The sequence below is a fragment of the Diadema setosum genome, chromosome 1, assembly GCF_964275005.1.
Source record: "Diadema setosum chromosome 1, eeDiaSeto1, whole genome shotgun sequence".
Taxonomy (NCBI): domain Eukaryota; kingdom Metazoa; phylum Echinodermata; class Echinoidea; order Diadematoida; family Diadematidae; genus Diadema; species Diadema setosum.
Genome location: NC_092685.1, coordinates 45857217 through 45876626, shown reverse-complemented (window position 1 = coordinate 45876626; position 19410 = coordinate 45857217). Strand labels below are relative to the sequence as shown.

Here is a 19410-nt window from a genome sequence, read left to right as displayed (position 1 = left end):
AATCTGTTCTTAAAGTGCCACGGCTATTCTCTTTTGGCAGAAGAGTGTATGATGTGGGGGTAGGGGGCGGGGTCATGATGGATCAAGATGCTGAGTGCATAGATGCATAGGGATGGATGGGGGGGGGGGGGTGTTCCGCAATGAGGATCGTAGGTCCAAGGAGAGGAATTCAACTCTTTAGTACAAAGGGTTCACGGGTACGGTCCATCATTCCCAAGTTAGTCCATGATCCGGGAACTTGACAGTCGCAATCTTATCCAGGAACGTCCATCTCTCATTGGTCCGACGAATGTGCAGGAGGTGGGCGAGGAGTCCCACAGGGATTCACCGGTGGTCCCTTTTGGGGCCAATACATCGGCCTCAAAGATACTTGCCAAGGAAATGTTTCATCTTCTGCAGTTCTTTAAACCCCCATTACCAGCAGAATCACATCCCCGCCATACACATGGGACATGACATAAATCTCAATGGCCACGCTAGACAGCCTTGATAGTGATGACTTTGGAAATGAGCCCCCTTATAAGGTCATCCTATCTGTATCAGCGCACTTGAGACAATGATCAAACATGCAAAAATACATGAGTGATGGTGTAGCTATGTATCTATAGTAGAGTAACTGTGTATCTATATTACACACTCTTGACATTGCATTCATCAACAACAAAAAAAAAGAAAACAAAACACTCCTTGAAGGAGATATACAAATATTTGTTATATATTGAAGTTACCACTCTATTCAGAGAAAAGAACCTTTCATTTTTTTTTTTTTCTTAGAGCACATGGAGAAGTTTGGGGGAAACTGTCAGGAAAGACAAATGTGGCAAACTTGCGCTCTTATTTCGAAAGAACACGAGCGATGGCAGAAGATGTGTGCAGGTTGGGGTCAGATGGGAGAAAATGCAGTTGACATCAGAGGGAGCTAAGTTTTGTTCATGGTAAGTCACGCTGCATTTCTTAATCCCTGTCAGTAGCGGGTTCAATCTACTACATAAACCTTCGATAAATCTTTGCACAGTGCCATAATCATGTCAGCGAATATCAACTTTTACCTCGCCCCTGACTTCAAGACAGACAACTGGAAATATCATCCCAATTTCATCGCAGTTATCCTTGAACTGTTTTGTATACATTACCAACCAGGTAGTGGCTATTGTATGATTTCTCATTCATAAGATACGCAATTTGGGTATGAATTTTCATGTCACATGATCAGAATACGCAGCTTTGTATTCTCCATGCTTAAACATGATATGCATATAAATTTGATTCATAGATCTGTCGAGACTGTTTATTGTTACAGTCACATTTATTTTGCGTCCCATTTCGATGTTCCTTGCAAAGTCCCATCACAGCAGGTAATTTTAAAAAATGACTCTACTAAGGGTTGTATTGAAAGATAGAAGCTTCAATCGACTCCTTAACACCCCCCCCCCCCCCACACACACCAACATTTCAAATTCCTCGATATCAACAACATAAACAGAATAACAAGAAATATCTTTTAACTCCGATAATGGATGTAAAAGGTTACGCCAAATTACTGGCGTCACTAACAACAAACAGGCTACCCAATAAATTTGGTACAAAGGTAGCCGGCAAATGCACACACACACAAAGCTCCGAAGAGGGAACTTCCATGTTCCACTTAAAAAATGGACGAATGAATCCCAGTTTTATTGCATGGCGTGACTTTCAAAGGGGGATTAAACGTAACCAGGTACAGCTGGGGGGAAGATTTATATCTGGACGTGATTTTTGGATGAGTGGGGACGTGTGCTGGCACGACAGCCCTTTAAGAGTTTGTGCTGACAGACAAGATGCAGTATATGAAACATATTTAGACTCCTACAATGTTGGATGTGCAGATAAGTTTCAAGTTGGAACACACGGTTGTATATATCTTCCTATCAAAAGCTATAATATTCAAATAAACAGATGGTGAAGGGATGAAACCATATTTCCATATATCTCAAACATAGTACTTCATGTCAATATGAATTGGAATTGCCATCCATTTATTTACATTTTTTTTTCTTTTGCTTGCTTGCTTGCTTGCTTGCTTGCCATAAAAATAATATGACAACTTCATCCACTTACCCAATTTATCATAATTTAATAGGTATGATCAGAGATATGGCGGTAGGATACCGCTGCGGTACACGGTGAAATTTCTGGTTGTGCAAAATGTGTCTCGCATCTGCAACATGGTGACATACGCTACTTCATGTTTTCCACCAGATTAATTCTCAAACTCTCTCTCCTGCTCAGATTGCGGGGCTCAAAACATGCCGACAACCTGATGTTTGTGCTTGGAGAGGAATAATTATGGCAAATCTAAGTTAATTGCAATTCCATTTCTTCATGACACCAGAAAATCTGGGTTAATGGAATGGTGCCTCGTTCATCCTTACTCAACGAGAGGCACGAACGACGGGATTTCTTACACCCTCCCTTGAGGCCGAGCTGGTAATTGAGCAAGTGAGCCGGGCCTGCTTGGGGTTTTTCGTCAGTCATGAGCTCTAGAGGGCACTACTTACTTGCAATGGTTGTCAAGTTAACTGTTAGACTACAAGAAAAAGAGTACACAAACCCATGCTTCTGTAAAACAGTATACTTACCTACACATACATCTTTTTTTTCTCTCTCTCTATCTTGTGAAGTTTCTTTTTTATTTGCTTTTTTAATTCTTTGCATTTGATTTGCTAAGCTAATTTTAAGCTTTGCATATACTGCTGAAACGGGTAAATTCATTTTTTCTTCTTCTTTCTGAGTCTTTTACAATCAAATTACACCAGGCTATAACTTTTTGCTTGAAAGTCAGATCTCTAATTCCCTTTGTAAAACTGGATACCACAATAAAAAATCTTCCAGAATATTTACATTAACTGTTTTTTTATTAACTCCATTTTTGAATATACAGTTTTTTGCAAAAAGCAAACCCAATTTACTGTTGGTTTGTTTTGTAACATTTAATAACAAGTGGCATGGGTATCAAATCTTACAGTTTGCACAGATTATGGAATGACCTCTACATACACAGCACACTGTATAGAGCATAATGAAATACTGAAAGAGCTTTCATACTATACACTGTGTAGCAGTACACATTCAAGCAAAAATTGTTACAAAGATTTAGGAAGAAATGAAACATTTGGCTTACCTTCCGCTGAGAGTACATTGAAAGTCTTGATCCCATTAACAGCTTCAAGGAAATTCATTGGCATTTCTTCCAAAGGCTTACTGAAAAACAAAAATATTAGAATAGTGGAAAGAATTAATGAGGAAACCAATAGAAAAGTATGCGATCTACACATTATGATGTATGACAAACATAATACATTACATCATGCCTGCATCACATTATAACAGTACTACAGTTGTCCTTTTTTCACACTTTCTATAATTTTAGAAATATTCAAGTGAATTTCAAGTTCAAAGAAATCAGAATTCTAGTATCACTGTCAATATGAATGCAACTTTTTTAATACAATATATGCAGCCAAATATTTAAAGTTTCCATCCATGACACCAAGTGATGAGCTTTTCATTTCATCTCATTCTTAAAAAAAAAAAAAATGCTCCTCAGTAACTATAATTCAATAGTCATGTCTAGGATGGGCAAGCCTTACATCTAAAGAAAGTTTTGCCATTGTCAGTTATATCTTCTGTGAAGAAAGCATGCAAAAAGTTTGACTAAAATGATGATCTGGCATATTGCATTCAGAGAAAGATATACAAAAAATGAAACAAAAAAAAAATCATGAGAAAAATAACGAGAGAGGGAAGGAAAGAAATAGAAAGAAGGAGAGACAAAAGAATATGAAAATACAAAGAAAGCAAAAGAGAGAAGAGTGACAGAGACTGGTATGATCTTACAGTAGGTGAAAGACATATCATCTGCTAAGACATAGAAAGGGATTAGTTTCAATATGTTTTATAGAGCATTACCACCCTTCTTGCTCTGACTGAAATATGTACTGAAGATATTGCCACAGCATCAGTTATATCGTCTTTCTTTTTTTTTTTAATCCAAAAATATATTCTTCACTTGGGATCCGTTCTTTGAGAACAAATGGGGCATAAATTCTGACACAAGCTAGTCTGGATGGCTGAAAGCGGCAGTCCATCGTCGTTGAATTGGATGGAAAAAGTGATAGGCAGTCGTACGTCCTCGAGGGCTGGTTCCCATCACTAATTGTGGCATGTTTGCCCAGTTAGGCGCGGCCCCTTGTTATTGGCACATGGGGAGATTGGACTTGTTTGTCCAACAGTCACCTGAGTGCTAAATGAAGGAAAATACGATGCCTTGGAATTTCTCCCTGTTTTCAATCAATATGAAATTTGTTCAACCCTTTCTTGCTTCCTATCTCAATTTTACCCTTATGGTGTCTTCTTTTCTCTCCCTTCTCCTCTCTCTCACTCTCTCTGTTCTTTTAAGCTATCTACTTATCTCTATCTTTTAATCTATCCATCTATCTCTGTCTATCTATCCATTAATCTATCTCTAACTACCTATCTCCATCTATCATCCATCTATGTATCTGGACTTTATTTATTTATTTATCTATCTATCTATCTATCTATCTATCTATCTACCTATCTATCTACTGTAAATGTGGATATTTTCGCGTGACTAATTTTTCGCGGTAGGCCGGGTCAGAAGAGTTTCACGTGTTTTTAATTCCGCGGAATCAAGACATCACGCACAGGAACGTATGGCAAGCAAAAATATTCGCATGTTTTTATTTTCGCGCTGGTTTCTGGTTGCGCGAAATGCGCGAAAATTTCCACTTTTACAGTATCTATCTATCTATCTATCTACCTATCTATCTATCTATCTATCTATCTATCTCCATACATCTATCTCCATCTATCTATCTATCTATCTATCTATCTATCTCCATCAATCTATTTATCTAGATCCATTAATTTCCTCATCTCTGGCTTCTTCATTATCCTCATTTTTCACTTACATTCAGGTGACTCCCATTATAACAAAGTTCTTGGGACTGGCAGTTTTCTTTCTTTATATCGAAATTATGTTATAACTGAACAAATAGTGTATACGAAAACATATAGATGATCATTTGGAGACCTGAATGTTTACTTCGTTGTAATTCATACTTCATGATAACTGTGTTTGTTATAACAGGAGTGCACTGTACATGATAAAGCTTGATTTGGAGAAGTAACTTCTCTTTCATGAACAGGCATGCACTCTGACAGGTGAACTAAGTATGGAAAACAAGAGTGATTTGAATTGTGATCCACATTGGCTGGGATGCCTCTGTCTTCTCAAGCAATCACCAATCAGTATCATCAGTAAGGCCTTCCTTCCTTAACAGATTTTTAAAAGTTCATTGGTTTTTAGCTTTGGCCATGGAGATTGACCTTTGACCTCTTTGAACAAAAAAGGAAAATATATTTCTTAAAGCATCTTTATCCTGAGAAAATCATATTTGCAGTGGTCTTTCCTAGCAGAAGTTTTTGCTAAGAATAACATTTTTGGCATTCAACCCTGAGGTTTCAAGACCTTTCTATTCCTGTAATTTCATAGGAATATTGTATCAGTCTATGTAAAAGTGGCTTCCTATCAATTCGTATCACCACAGCACTTTCCAAGATGAAGCTACAGCTGAAATGTGACTATTTTAGCTGAAATTTTATAGTAATCTTTGAACTTTGACCTTAGTCATAAGGATTTGAAGTACTGTGCATGGCGACAGCTTCATTCATGACTCACAGTAGTAATATGATACCATGATGACCAACAACATGCATCCTGCTTCATCTCATCTCATTTTCTCCAATATGTGCTACTTGAGGACACCATCATCCCCGAGCAGACACATAAAAAATGTGATTAACGAACATTACTTTCACATTTCGAGCTGACTGGATGATCAAATTCATCTTCGTTTCACCAAGAGAGCTTTGTCAATGTGTCCCACTTGCATTCTGCATCATTCCACAAAACTTATGTCAAGCACTTACTATGAAAATGCATGCTGGAAAGGGGTGGAAGTGTGCAAGAAATTTGACCAACAGCACAAAACACAAATCTGACCCCTACTAGACAATTGCCTTAAAGGGAGACTGCCTCCTACATGAAACCGGAACCCTCAACCTCCCCTTTCTCCCTCCCTGTGTCTTTTTTTGCCCGCTCCCCTCCTGTTTGCACTTGTTTCATTTGAAGTCAATTTACACCCTTTTGAATCAATTACCTGCCAATTTCCTGTCTTCTATTACTACTCCTTTATGCCTGGTTTACATTTGGGGGAATATTGGAGTGTGGCTACGCTAAGGCATAAAAGAAAAGGAGTGTGTATTGGGGGTGCGTGGGGGTGGGGTAGGGTTGAGTCAGCATCAAAAGGGTTAATGTATTGCCTTTTCTCACCACCGAAAATGTGATAAGTGCGGTATGCTGAAGTGTGCGCTAAGAATAGCGAGTGAAACCGGACACAGAACATACAATTTTCCCCCCTCTTCGGCACGACGCTCCAATGTTGTGGGTGCTTGACGCGCTCCAAACTTGGTTTGCGTTCCCGCGTGTCTTTGGTGGTAAGATAAACTGTTAAGTCACTGAGGGGTTTCAGACGTACAAAGGAACTCCTCCATAATCACGTTTCTGAAATGAGATTCTAAACTAGTCAAGCATTGCGATGTGTTCATATACTGAAATGAGTCATCATGCAGACCGCTTAGCTGCAAACGACATTTTGCCCATCACAACATTCCACACATATCTAAATAATCCCCTCTAATGCTACAGACACATTCTGAAATCACTTGTTTCTACTCATACACTAATTGTTGTTGTTTTTTTTAACATTTCCCCTTGTTTTCTATCATTACACCAAGGAGCTTCAAATCATACTGAGGAAAAGCTCATCGAATTGTTTTCTTTGCATTCCTGATATTCCTGATGTCATTCCCTCCACCAGATTCTCATTCTGCCTATGCTTCCCTCCTCCTCCCCTCCTTCCCTGTGCCCCCCCCCCCCCCCATTGATAAACTTGTAATTCCATCCCTTGCCTCTTCTTCTGTCTGTTTGTCTGTCCATCTGTCTGTCTATATCTCTTATATCTTTCTCCGCTCCTTCTCTATTTCTTCTTGCTCACTATGGGGTCTGTAAAGAGCTTTTGATGCCACCTGGTGCTTTCCGTCAGGCCATGCTGGCCTCTACTGCTGGCCAGAGAAGGATGCCCATCATTTTGATGATTAATACGTCTCTATGCCAATGATGACAATTTCTTCATGACATTTCTCCTTCTTGTTATTTTGCTTGTTAGTATGATGGTAATTTCAATCACATCAACTTTTTTTTTTTTTTTTTTTTTTGCGAGTTTGAATTGCCTGCCACAGTTTTGTCATCAGAACCCTTCCCTTTTGATGGTAAGTTCATGTGTGGGTGTGGATGTAGGTGTGTGTAAATGCAATGGTTTTATCCTCCATATTGGGTGCATGCCATTTCATATATGCCTCTTCCGAGCAGGGTATATGCAGAGAATATAGAGCTGAAACTCAGAGCTCTGAGCTGCTTCCTTTGTGATGGTGGTATCCATCCTTGTGCAGACATAATCATAATCTTCAAAGCCTTTATGAGTTCACATCATTTCAAGAGTCCCTTGAAGAATTCATGAATTTACAGCAGACTTGAAAGATACAGATTACAGAAACAGTTTTTCACAGTCCTCTACATATCACATTCTTCCCATAATACAGACTGGTTGAATTATACATTGAAATGCTATGAGTACTTACAAAAACAAAGGTTGTTCTTGGCATCTAGAAAGCCTGCCTGTGGCTTGCCCAGCATAGCAATAACTAATACATGAAAAGTCCATTCCAAGATTTGAAATGCATTGAATATGTACAGGCAGACAGAAAAGCTCTTTCCTAGGTTCTCCAAGGAAAAACTTTCGTAAGCTTGGTATAGAGGTAGACCAACTCATTGATGCATTTTACTATCTACGCCGAATATTTCGCGAGGTTTTTATTTTCGCGAGTTTCGCAAGTCAGGTGCTATTCGCGAAATCAAAGACACGCGAGAATATTGACTCTGTACAAGCTATGAATGTGACGTACGCCCATACATTTCTCCATTCGGTGCAGGACTCCACGATCATGAATTTAACCACTCGTGAAATTGTCGGGAAGTTCCATTTCACAAAAATTTAGACTCACTATATATGGCGTATACAGTATTCTTTATGTGAGTTGAGGAATACAATATATTTCAGCCAAGATGACTGAAGAAATCTTTCCTTTTTTCTTTTTTTTTTCATTACTTCTGAAGTGGGTAGCAGTTTCATCTAAAATTTCATCCCATGAAAAGTAGAATCTGCCATCTGCTGTTGAGTTGTGACAGAAATATGGATATTAGGTGACTGACAGCTTTGACATATCTTTTGCTATGCAGCTTTAGCCACACGTCCCTATACTTGTGTCAAATGCACTTCATTCGTATGGTTATTGCGGGACTCATTTCTCTTACCTTTTTTTTGGGGGGGGGGGGCGGGCAGGGGCTAACACATTCCTTTCCCATGGGAATCCAACCCTAACTACCACAGAATCAACAGGCAAGGTATTTTTGTTTAGGTTTGAAAGGAATTCACCCTTGTTTTGTCATTGTACAACCTGCATTTCAATGGAACTCAGCTATACTATGTAGATGAAGGTCTATGAAGGACTAGACCAGGGGGTCCTCTTGCTCATATAAATAGCCCTATTGATCATGATTATTGTTATTGTCCACTCAGTACAATCATATTTTTTAAAGACATATATATCATTCTTGTTATTCTAAAACTGCCATGAAATGACCCAAACTACATCCCTTGGCAAAATCAAAAAAAGAAGAAGAAGAAGAAGAAGAAAAAAAAGAAACATAGCCAATGCCCCTGGCTGCATACTGTACAACAGTTGAAATGAAGACAGCCTGCTGCAACTTCATGCTCTACTTTCTTTCTTGGTAACTTGCTATCCTTCAAATTCTGAAGTGAAGCACACCACAGCTAACCACAACAGCTATCCTCTGAACAGGAAATAAGCTACCTTTGGAGTAATAGGATAACATAAATGCATGTAGCTATTTCCCAAAAGTTTATTAGAATGACAGTATGGCCCGAATTCACGAAGGTGGTACAAATTAAACCATGGTTTAAACCATGGACAAAAGCCATGGAGCGCCAAGTGTCGCATGGAATATTTCGTTACGAAATCAGTCATTTCGTCGTCGAAATGATTATTTTGTAACGAAATGACAACATTTTGTAACTAAATGAACATTTCGTCCACGAAATGATAATTTCGTTAACAAAACAGTCATTTTGTCGACGAAATGACTAATTTCGTAACGAAACATTCCGTGCAACACTTGGCGCTCCATGGTTTTTGTCCATGGTTTAAACCATGGTTTCATTTGTACCACCTTCGTGAATTCGGGCCTATGTGTCTATAAATGTCTTGATATTGATATCACAAAACATTTGTATGCTGGAGTGTGCTTTCTTTTTCTTTTCTTTTTTTTTTCTTGTGCAAGTGAACATTAGCATACAACTAGGCCAGCACACTTAGTCAGTTTCTGAAACTCAGCCATTAAAATGTTATACAGCATCTTCAAACAAATTAAAAAAGCTAGGGAAACTACCTGTAAGATGGAGTCTAGATACAACAATTTATGAAATTTTAAAAATCTAGTACATTCTGCACTCTACAAGCTTACATTTTCTCTTTTTTAAGTAGAAAAAAAAGACTAAATCAATATTTGTCCAAACATTCCTAAAAGAACCATACGACTGAGCTTTCATACCCCTCCATCCCATTCTCATACTTGGACTTGAATCAAACTATGCACCCACGAAACATGATCTCATCACTCTCAAAGCACCTCCCAGCTCCCAGTACGAACACATAACTCCGTAGACGTGACTGTAAGCACATCATTCTCTCTTCCTGTGTCGCAATCTTTCCAATACGTCCTTCTTGTATTTGCTCACGTATCTGCTTGTTTCAAACACTCGCTCGCTGTTACCTGGACAAGTTTCCCCCCTTCAAATCTTACCCATACCTCCCTGCACTCCCACCCCTAAAAAAAAAAGGGAACTACGTGGGTCTGGGTGGGAGGTTGGGCTTGGAGGCAAAACGCACGAAACCAGAGTCTGAGGAGAGAGGGACACCAAACACCAATCTCATTAAGGTCGGGAGACGGTTCTGATTGGATCTCGCCCTACATACAAATGCCGTCCACAAAAACAAGTGACAAGATTCTAAAGCATATATATGAAAAGGAAGGAATGGTTTAAAAGCAGAATACACACCAAAGCCCCTCACTGGGTGCCAATGTTATGAGAGGCTTGAAAAATAATAAGAAAAATGCAATGCTTTTTTTATCATGTTTGTCAAAGTTCATGAAAAAGGTCATATATCTAATATGAAACACCTGGCAACAAAACAAACAAATCCTAACAATATTAAAGTCATCATATTCACTAACAACCACAAATAAAGGATAATCATTTTTTTGCTACATCAAACCTGCACAATTTTGGAAACATTGACAATATAAACTGCCTAACTTGTGTGTATTTACTGCTGACATTTGGAAAATGTCAGCGATTCGACTTACATATGGCAGTATTTTTTTTTTCATGATTTTTCACAAGGTGATACTGACCCTAGAATTCATGTTTTGTTTTGCAGGGTAACAAATCTATGTTTATGTGTATCACATGTTATTTCCATGGTTATGAAATTTTCACTTTAATTCAATATAGATAATGATTTCTACTACATCATTTTATGTAATGATTTTGTAAGAGTAATCCCCATGCCACATTTACAATGTACTTCGGTTGTTAATGGATAGTGTTGTTGTTGTTGTTTTAAAGAACGAAAGAAAAAAAAAAGAATACAGTGTCAGACTCTTTTTTTTTAATGTACAAAGTATGGTAAGGACCCCTGTAGAAATAGGTCCCAGGTTGGAAGGGCAATGCTCTCTATGAGAAGAGTAATCAATAAAAAACAAACAAACAAACAAACAACAAAAATAAGATTTACTAATGATTACAAATTAAAGGGATGGTATAATTTTGGTTGAGATGGGGCTGCAGGTTTCCAACATTTTTTTTTTTTCTGTGTGTGTGTGTGAGATAATGAGAAACCTCTTATGAATTATAGAAGAGCATTTAATTCTGAGGGAGATTCAAAGTTTATATGACGAAAATTGATTTTGAACTGGCTGAGATATCAAAAACAATGCAATCCTAATAAAAGATGAGACCCATCTTTTACTAGGGTTGCTTTGTTTTACTTTGTTTGTGGCTATCTCAATCCTTTCAAAACTGATTTTCATTAAATAAACTTTGAATTCCTCTTCAAAATGTATGCTCTTTAATATTTCATAAAGTGTTTTCTAGGTATCGTGCAAAAATTTAAAAGCTGAATCCTCATCTCAACCAATACCATACCATCCCCTCTAACTACAAGAAAATCTAGTCAAGTAATATTTGGACGACATTTTTTTGTTGTTGCAGAGAACTTACCAGGCTGCTTTTTACCAGGCTCAATTTGTGATAAGAAAGTCCCTCTTTATCTTAGAGTGCAATTCTGTTTTTAACTGTGGAGCTTGATTTCCATGCAATAGCATTTGATCTTGAAATGCATTATACTTACACTGGATCGATAGGGGAGAAAATAGCAGAGAAAAGAAAATTTGGAGGGGGGGAGGGGAGACAGCTTCTGGTGTTTGAAACCTTAATATCCAAGCCGTTACACAAGGGCAGAGGACTAAAACGTGATTAAAATAACAAAATGATTGAATGCCCATTGCAAAAGCAATTCAAACAGTCCCTGAACAAATAATGACATATACCCTTGATGGAATCACCCATGAAACATGGAGAAGTCTGACATAAGTAGTTCAAGGAGACTTCGCGGTTTTGGTTTTGGAGACTGTTGGTAAGGGAACATGAGGGCCAAGGCCACCAAAACAGATGAAAAATATCGAAATAAGAGTAAATTACCTCCTTTTTCTGGGTCAAATCTTCTGGTCACCAGTTGGTCATATTGGAAAGGTTACTTGTACATGCAAAAATGCTAGTTGTGAGTGGATATCGCATTCCAATCATGACGGGCGTATAGATTTTGATACACTGGCCTCCGCCAAGCTTTAATTCTCGACAAAATTACAAATGTAAACTTGAAACTTTTATCCTTGCGTGCTCTATTTGCAGTGCAGATTTTTTTTCTTTTTTTTTTCCACGAGGAATGAAGAAATTGATCTCACCTAAATGTGAATAGAAGAAAACTATATCAATCATGTGCAAAGTGTGATTTAAAAGTTATGATTCTTACTTCTTCACACAAGCAATTCACAATGCTATTATTCTTATCACATGCCCGAAGGCATTGTCACATTTCAACCAAATAATGTGAGCGAAATGGAGAATGTACTTATGTGTTAAAGGCATCATCAGGTGTACAATATGGGATTTTACAAAACAGAAATAATTTGACCTTATTCTTGAAAGTTGAATTCACACTATATCACTGTTGTTGGCTTGCTTTGTCTTTTTGAACACAGTTTCAAGAGATGCACGTCAGAAGAAATTCATGGCAAACTATGGAAACTGTACAAAGCAAAAAATTGTTGGCTAAATTTCCTGTGTCATAATTTAATGTTCTGTAGAGAAGTCAAGTACTTATACCATAGTATTCACTATGGTTAAATTCAAATGGAATGACAACTGTCACTTGGAACAAAGTAGCAACCATTTGCCTGAACAAAATGCGTGTCCTCAGAAAATATTCAAGTCACTACGTCTTCACTACATGGAACACAATGTGTTTGATATTTCTTTGGAGCCTCTGAAACACTGAAGAATTTCCTTTAAAAAATCACTTAGTCACTAGCATCTCTCATACCCTTGCCCACAAATTAAAGGGATGGTATATTTTTAGCTGAGATGGGGATTCAGGTTTTAACTCTTTATGAGATAATTGGAAACTTCTTAATTAAATATTAAAGAGCCCACAATTCTATGAGGAATTCAAAGTTTATTTGATTTGACCAAACTCAGTTTTGAAATGGCTGAGATATCCAAAATCAAAGAGGTCCTAATATAAGGTGGGTTCCATCTTTTATTATGACCACTTTATTTTGTTTTGTGTTTTTTTTTTGTTGTTGTTGATATCTCAGCCATTTCAAACCTGATTTTCATGAAATAAACTTTGAATTCCTCTTAAAATTGCATGCTCTTTTTTATTTCATGTAAGTGGTTTCTAACTGTCTCATAAAAAGTTAAAAACTGAATCTCCATGTCAATCAAAACTATATCATCCCTTTAACATCCCTCATTATCAGGATCATGACTGGTCAATCCAGTACTCAAATGTCATGTTTGATTTCTAATTTCTATGACTACCATGGACTCATTTAAAGTTGCATGAAGTTTGAGTCTCTGTCAAGGGAATCACTTCCCTCAGGCAGTCAACATAATCACTGCGAACATGGTTGCCAGTACTAATGGGTGCAAAATATATACCAGGTATTTCATTTTCATACTTTTGAAGGTCCAGAATGGAAGACTATTGAAGGAAAATGTCTTTATGGCATGTCTGGGAGAGGTAATGGCTCATCTAAGCATGGAACTGCAACTCAAGATGGAGCTAGATGGTCATATCTATTTGAAAAATTAATTGGTTTCACATTAGGCAGGGAAGGGGAAGGGGGTGGGGTAGTCCTGAATACTTGATTATTTCAAGTTACATCTTTCATCAGAGCTCCTCATTTGCATTTCTTTGTGCTAAACCTCAATGCATACCATCCTCAGATCAAATCCTGCTTTCAGATGAACTTGGAAATATGGCAAAAGCATGAAAAAATAAACAAACAAACGAAGGTCATCACCTGAAAGCATTCTTCCAAAATATCAAAAAGGATGTATACAGTCCATGTTTCAGTATACTTTGATGACAGGAGTTTAGTCACATATGAAAAATCATGAAGGCTTTTATGGAATCACAAAAATATGACAAACATTTTAGCATCAAAGAGCTGAATATTGTAGGATAAAATCTCTCCTTTGTGATACTATTACATCATCTTATTTGCATATATGTGGTTGTACCAAATATCACTCTTTGTGAATGCAACCAAAAAAAAAAAAAAAAACCCAAAGATTCTTTACTATTCTTTATTTTGGACTGGTTTTAATACAGCTCTCATGATTCTCTTCCTTAGGATCTTTTCTACCCATCAAATGTCATCTTGAATGTCATCCTGAACATGGGAGTACAGTTTACTGAAGAAGAGCAAAGATGGTAGTCAACATCTGATGTGGTCCCTGGGCATGGCTCTAAGAACATCTCCCGTCTCCAAACACATCACTTGGCCTGCAGCCACGGAAAGGAAAACACTTCCCTTGGATAAAGTTGGTAAAAATAAACGGGGGCCCATCAAAATCCATCTCGCCGCATCCGTTGGACGACAACGACAAAGACGACAACATTTGGCGCGCGCTCAGGAGAAAAAATAGGACGTCATTTTCAGAGAAATCAGATAAATCACCCATCTGCAAGACAGGCTGGAGGAGGGCACTTCAAGTGCTGTCATAGTAAATCCAATCCAAGATTTTTGCTCTTTCCATGCTTTCACATAGACTTCTGTTATGGAGCCCCTGTGCCTTGCTTCGCTGCAAGTAAAATAAATCCCCAAACTTAGGAATGCTATATTCCCTTCTCTTTTTCTTTTCCAGTTGCATTTGTGATTTATTTGCACAGCTCGTGCCCAGGCCTGGGTTTTCTGGGGGGCTCCAGGAGTACTGGTCCTGCCCAAACATGGGCAGGTGTTGAACCAAACAGGGCAGAGTCTCCCCAGCACATCAATCAGTGGAAACTCACCTTGGTATTTGGTAATCATAACACAGCAAACATGATGGAATGCAGGGACTAGGAGGAGCACGTTCGCACTTTTTCTCCAAGAGTCTATCAAGAGCGTAACACTGCATGTTACCACACAGCTGACTTTATAACTTAATTTCATAACTACATATTTTGTAGATTAAAACAAAGAAATTTTAAAAATATACCTGGTTTACAACTTAAAACATGACACCATTCTTTCCCTATTCAACAAAATAAATTCTTTTCCATGAACTATCAATTTCTCGTAGAACTACAAATTCAATCTCAATACTAGAAATTCTGCATACTTGACAAGGTAATCTGCACAATGTCTGTGCACAATGAACTTATCATTCTTATGAAAGTTATTAATAGTGGGATGTTTTGAATAGTAGTACAGAACATAATTATCTAAAAAGATAATGTAGAATTTTATGGGGCCAAAACAGTACATCTCATGCTAAAATTACTAGTAATGACTAAATTCTACTAATACTTGGTAGGTATATAAATACAGTTAGCTTTCTAATTTTTCATCGGTTTTACAGAGCTCTCCAACACCCTAGGAGCAACCAGGTTCTGTATTGTATGGACAAGCCTGTGTTTTTGGTAAACTTTTTTTTTGTTTTGTTTTGTTTTGCTCTTTCTTAGTTTGTTTATGTCATGCAGAGTATGTTGTTCCCCAAGACATTCCAGTGAAACTGCACCGATGATGCCCTGTGTGGATGGATGTGTGGAAAGCGTTAGGCTGGCCTTACTTTCAGGCAGTGGGCTGCTTTTCCCCAAATGTCTGTCTTTGTAGTTCAGAGGGTGTCTATCATTAAACAGCCTTGAATTAAGAATATAACCCCCCCCCCCCCTCCACAGTAAGTACGTATCAGGTAGATATAATATGCATATTTATGATTGTAACAAAAATATGATTAGTCATATAATTAATGCTATGAAGAAGTGAAGGAAAAAGAAATAGAGAAGAAATTGAAATTAAGCCGAGAGCCTTGAGGACACTGCAGAATTAGAAATATTCGTAGCATGAAACTTTTGTGAATTGGAGCTGCCGGTCTTTTCGTAGCATGAAATATTCGCGAATTGCCACTGGCATTCAATGGTGATTGTGTAGGCAAAAACTTTCACGTACAGTTTACTTCCTGGCAAATCTTGGCTCCTCGCCAAATTTGCCAAAGTTTCATGCATGCAAAAACTTCTGGTTTTACAGTAGATAAATGTTAGCCACATCCATCTCGGAAAATACAGTGTTCATGCAGAAAAAAAGAAAAACAAAACAGTTGTTCAAGTTTTGCAGTAAAATTCATATTCAGTCAATGCTCGCACCACACTTCTCTAAAAGTTTGGGTCTATTGTGAGACGACTTATACAATTCGTAAACAGATAACAAAATGGACAGGAACCTACACAAATATACAACACATACATGCACATGTTTATACTTACAATGTAGTAGTATAGTACCAAGACCCTCAAAGGAAGAATCTACAGACAAGTACAGAGACTCCAACCCCAAGCACCTTCTGATCTGGAGATTCTCCCGCCCGAAACCCCTAGCAAACGGGAGACTCCAAGTATAGATGTGTGCGAACCGCGAAGTTCCTAGGGTTCTAGATGTTCTCTGGTGCTATCTAAGGCTTATTTTTTCAACATACGTTAGCAATAAGTAAGAAATCCTTTCCACCGGGAGACACAGAGCCAGGACGGGAGAAATCAAATCTCAAGCGGGAGAACGGGAGATTTTGCAAAAATGGGCTTTCGGCGGGAGATCTCCCATCGAAAACGGGAGAGTTGGAGTCTCTGCAAGTAAATATCAAGCTACAAAACAAAAATCTCCCCCCCCCCCCACACACACATACACATAGAAATGATAAATCTTGCCATGGTGTATGCTAACAATCTACCAACATTGACTTAGTGCATAACTAGCAGTCACTGTAACTGTGTTTTTGCTTGTTTGCACAGTATCTTCATATCAGTGTCGGATAGCGGAGATGTTGGTGAATTACAGGGTTTCTAAGCCATACAGATTGTATTTGCATAATTGTGTGCATGTTACAGGGCTGCCAACATTCAACCATTCAAATCAAGAGCAATTAGAGAGATTCTTGCATGTTACTTTCATCTCAACTGGCAAGAATAATCCCCAAATCAGGGAGATTTTGATATTCTATTGTCAGGACATGAAGAGACAATATGACAAAATTATTGTGACTTCGCTACTCTGGCATTGTGTGCCATGTGTTTGGGGAATGATTTGACTGTGACATAATGGCTTTGTGTCAAAGGATGTTTTTCAAGCACTCGTTTGAAGCATACCGTACTGCACCAAACCAACATGATAGGAGTGCTAAAACGCTCCAAAAGCAAACTGAACCATAGAGTGCCAGTCCAAAAGTGGACCACCTCATGATGCAGTCCAAAAGCGTACTGCAGTACCATATCTGTGCTGTGTCAAGAGAGTGCTCAAAAGCAAAATCACTGTACTGGAAGCTAACATGGAAAGAGCATGCACAACAAATGCAATACAAGGATTTGATTTTGTGCATTAGTGATGCAAGTACAAAATTGTAGGTAGCATAAGAGTGCAAAGTGATTACCTTTTACCTACTTTTCTTGGAAGATAATACAATCAAATCTTTCAAGGATATTTTAGTCATGCATTATTTATCATTGATAGCATTTTTGCTATTTTTTTATACAAATACGTACTAAAGCACCACGTATTCCATCACTGCTGGTTTGATTCTTCATCCTGGAACATATTTCCTCTTGTTATCACATATTCTACAGAATTATTTTCACTTAGAAAGATTTGTAGATATGCTGCTATGAGTAAATGATGGTGATCAGAAAGAATCTGTCTAAAAATGAGAATTTGATAAGTTTTTATGTTTTAACTTCATCACTATTCACTGGAGGTTCTACAGGGTCTTTTTTTTTTTTTAACTCAGTGAGATCAATTAATTGCCACGTTAATCATAATTTTGGCCAGGAATTTGAGATAATAATATACTGATTGGGCAGCTGTCACATTAATCTGGATGTTTTAAGTTCTTTCTATTTTCTGCCACATCTGCTGGAATGCAAACAGGGGCCAGCATCTTGTACACCATGCTGTCCGAATGTGTTGCACTGTCATCGCTGCTATTAATAGCGTCCATCTTTGTTGGCGTAACGATAATCTGTGCATCAATCTCCATTACTGTCCCCATTCAGATGCACTCTTGTCATCTCGTCCATCTTCCCACGTCGTAATCATTGACGCCATTACTCTCCGCCAGCCCATGATTCCTGGTGCTACAATCATCCTTCTTCTCTTCCTCATCATCACAGCCCTGAAGTCACCATCCTCGTCGTTAATTGTCTCCGGCAAACCGGTGACGGGGAGTGAGGGCACCGGTTCTGGCAGAGGGAGGGTGATGGGAGGAGGTATCGAGCGCCAGCCTCCTCCAGTTATTGATGGGAGGGTGAGAGCATCCCTGACAAATTACACGATTACATCAAATCCCTGATATAAGTGGGCACTGATGCGGGGGATGGGACTCGGAACAAGCTCCGGAGTAGCCGTCATGAATCAAAATCACTGACGACGTGCGACGGGAGACGGGAATTTCCGAAGCGCATCTCCTGGCTCTGAGAGAAAGATCTTTCTCTCTCTATCTCTCTTTCTCTGTTCTTTAGGAACCCTCTCCTTAAAGGCAAGTGCCTCTTTAACAAGCCTCCCTGATTACTGCACTTTTTCATTTGCACTTTCATTTGCGCTGAGTATACATGTAGCATGTGAAAATTTTTTGCATGAAATGAAAATTGAGTTGGTAACACAATTGAAAATACATTACTTGAAAGAGAATCTACTGCATAGGAACAACTTATGATGAGTTTTTGCAATGACGCCCAGTCTGCACTGCAGACTTATGAAACTTTGAATATTCTTTATACACACACACACAAAAAAAAAAAGATCAAAGGTATAAAAGGACTTTGAAAGAGAGTATGTCTTCTATCATGTCTGGTTTGTGTGATTGAAACATCACCCTATATATGCTTTGCTGAGAAAATAATTTCTCATTTATTGTTAAAAAAATATATGTATTCCTCATGAGTTTGCCCAGTGCATATCATGGTCATCTAACATGTTCTCATTTTATCCTCCAAAGTCAAAGAAACAATATTTCCTTCATACCAAAATTAAAGAAAGTAAAAGTACGAGGATTCAATCAGGAAAATGCCAAGTTCATGAGACCAATTGCTCACTGACATTCAATTAAAATGATCGACCGCGAATATGAAATTTCTTTCTTAGTTCCCTCTATCTCGCTCTCCCAGTTCAGTTACAAAATTGCTAAATTGCCAAAAGATCCCTTAAATTGCATCATGGCTGAAAGCTCTCATCAACAACAAATGAGGAGTGGGTTCTCATTAAAAGCAAGATGCACTTCAAAATTAATTTGACAAATCATGATGTACCATCTTCTCAAAAACCAAATCACTGTC

General features: G+C 38.2%; 1 protein-coding gene across 1 annotated transcript in view; it reads right to left on the bottom strand.

Annotated features, from left to right (window-relative positions):
* Positions 1 to 19410, bottom strand: part of LOC140231306 (large ribosomal subunit protein uL4m-like) — a 39899-nt gene that overhangs the window by 3139 nt on the left and 17350 nt on the right. The window contains exon 8 of the mRNA XM_072311459.1: positions 3161 to 3240. Within this exon, the coding sequence (XP_072167560.1) occupies positions 3161 to 3240 (80 nt within the window). The remainder of the gene's footprint in view (positions 1 to 3160; positions 3241 to 19410) is intronic.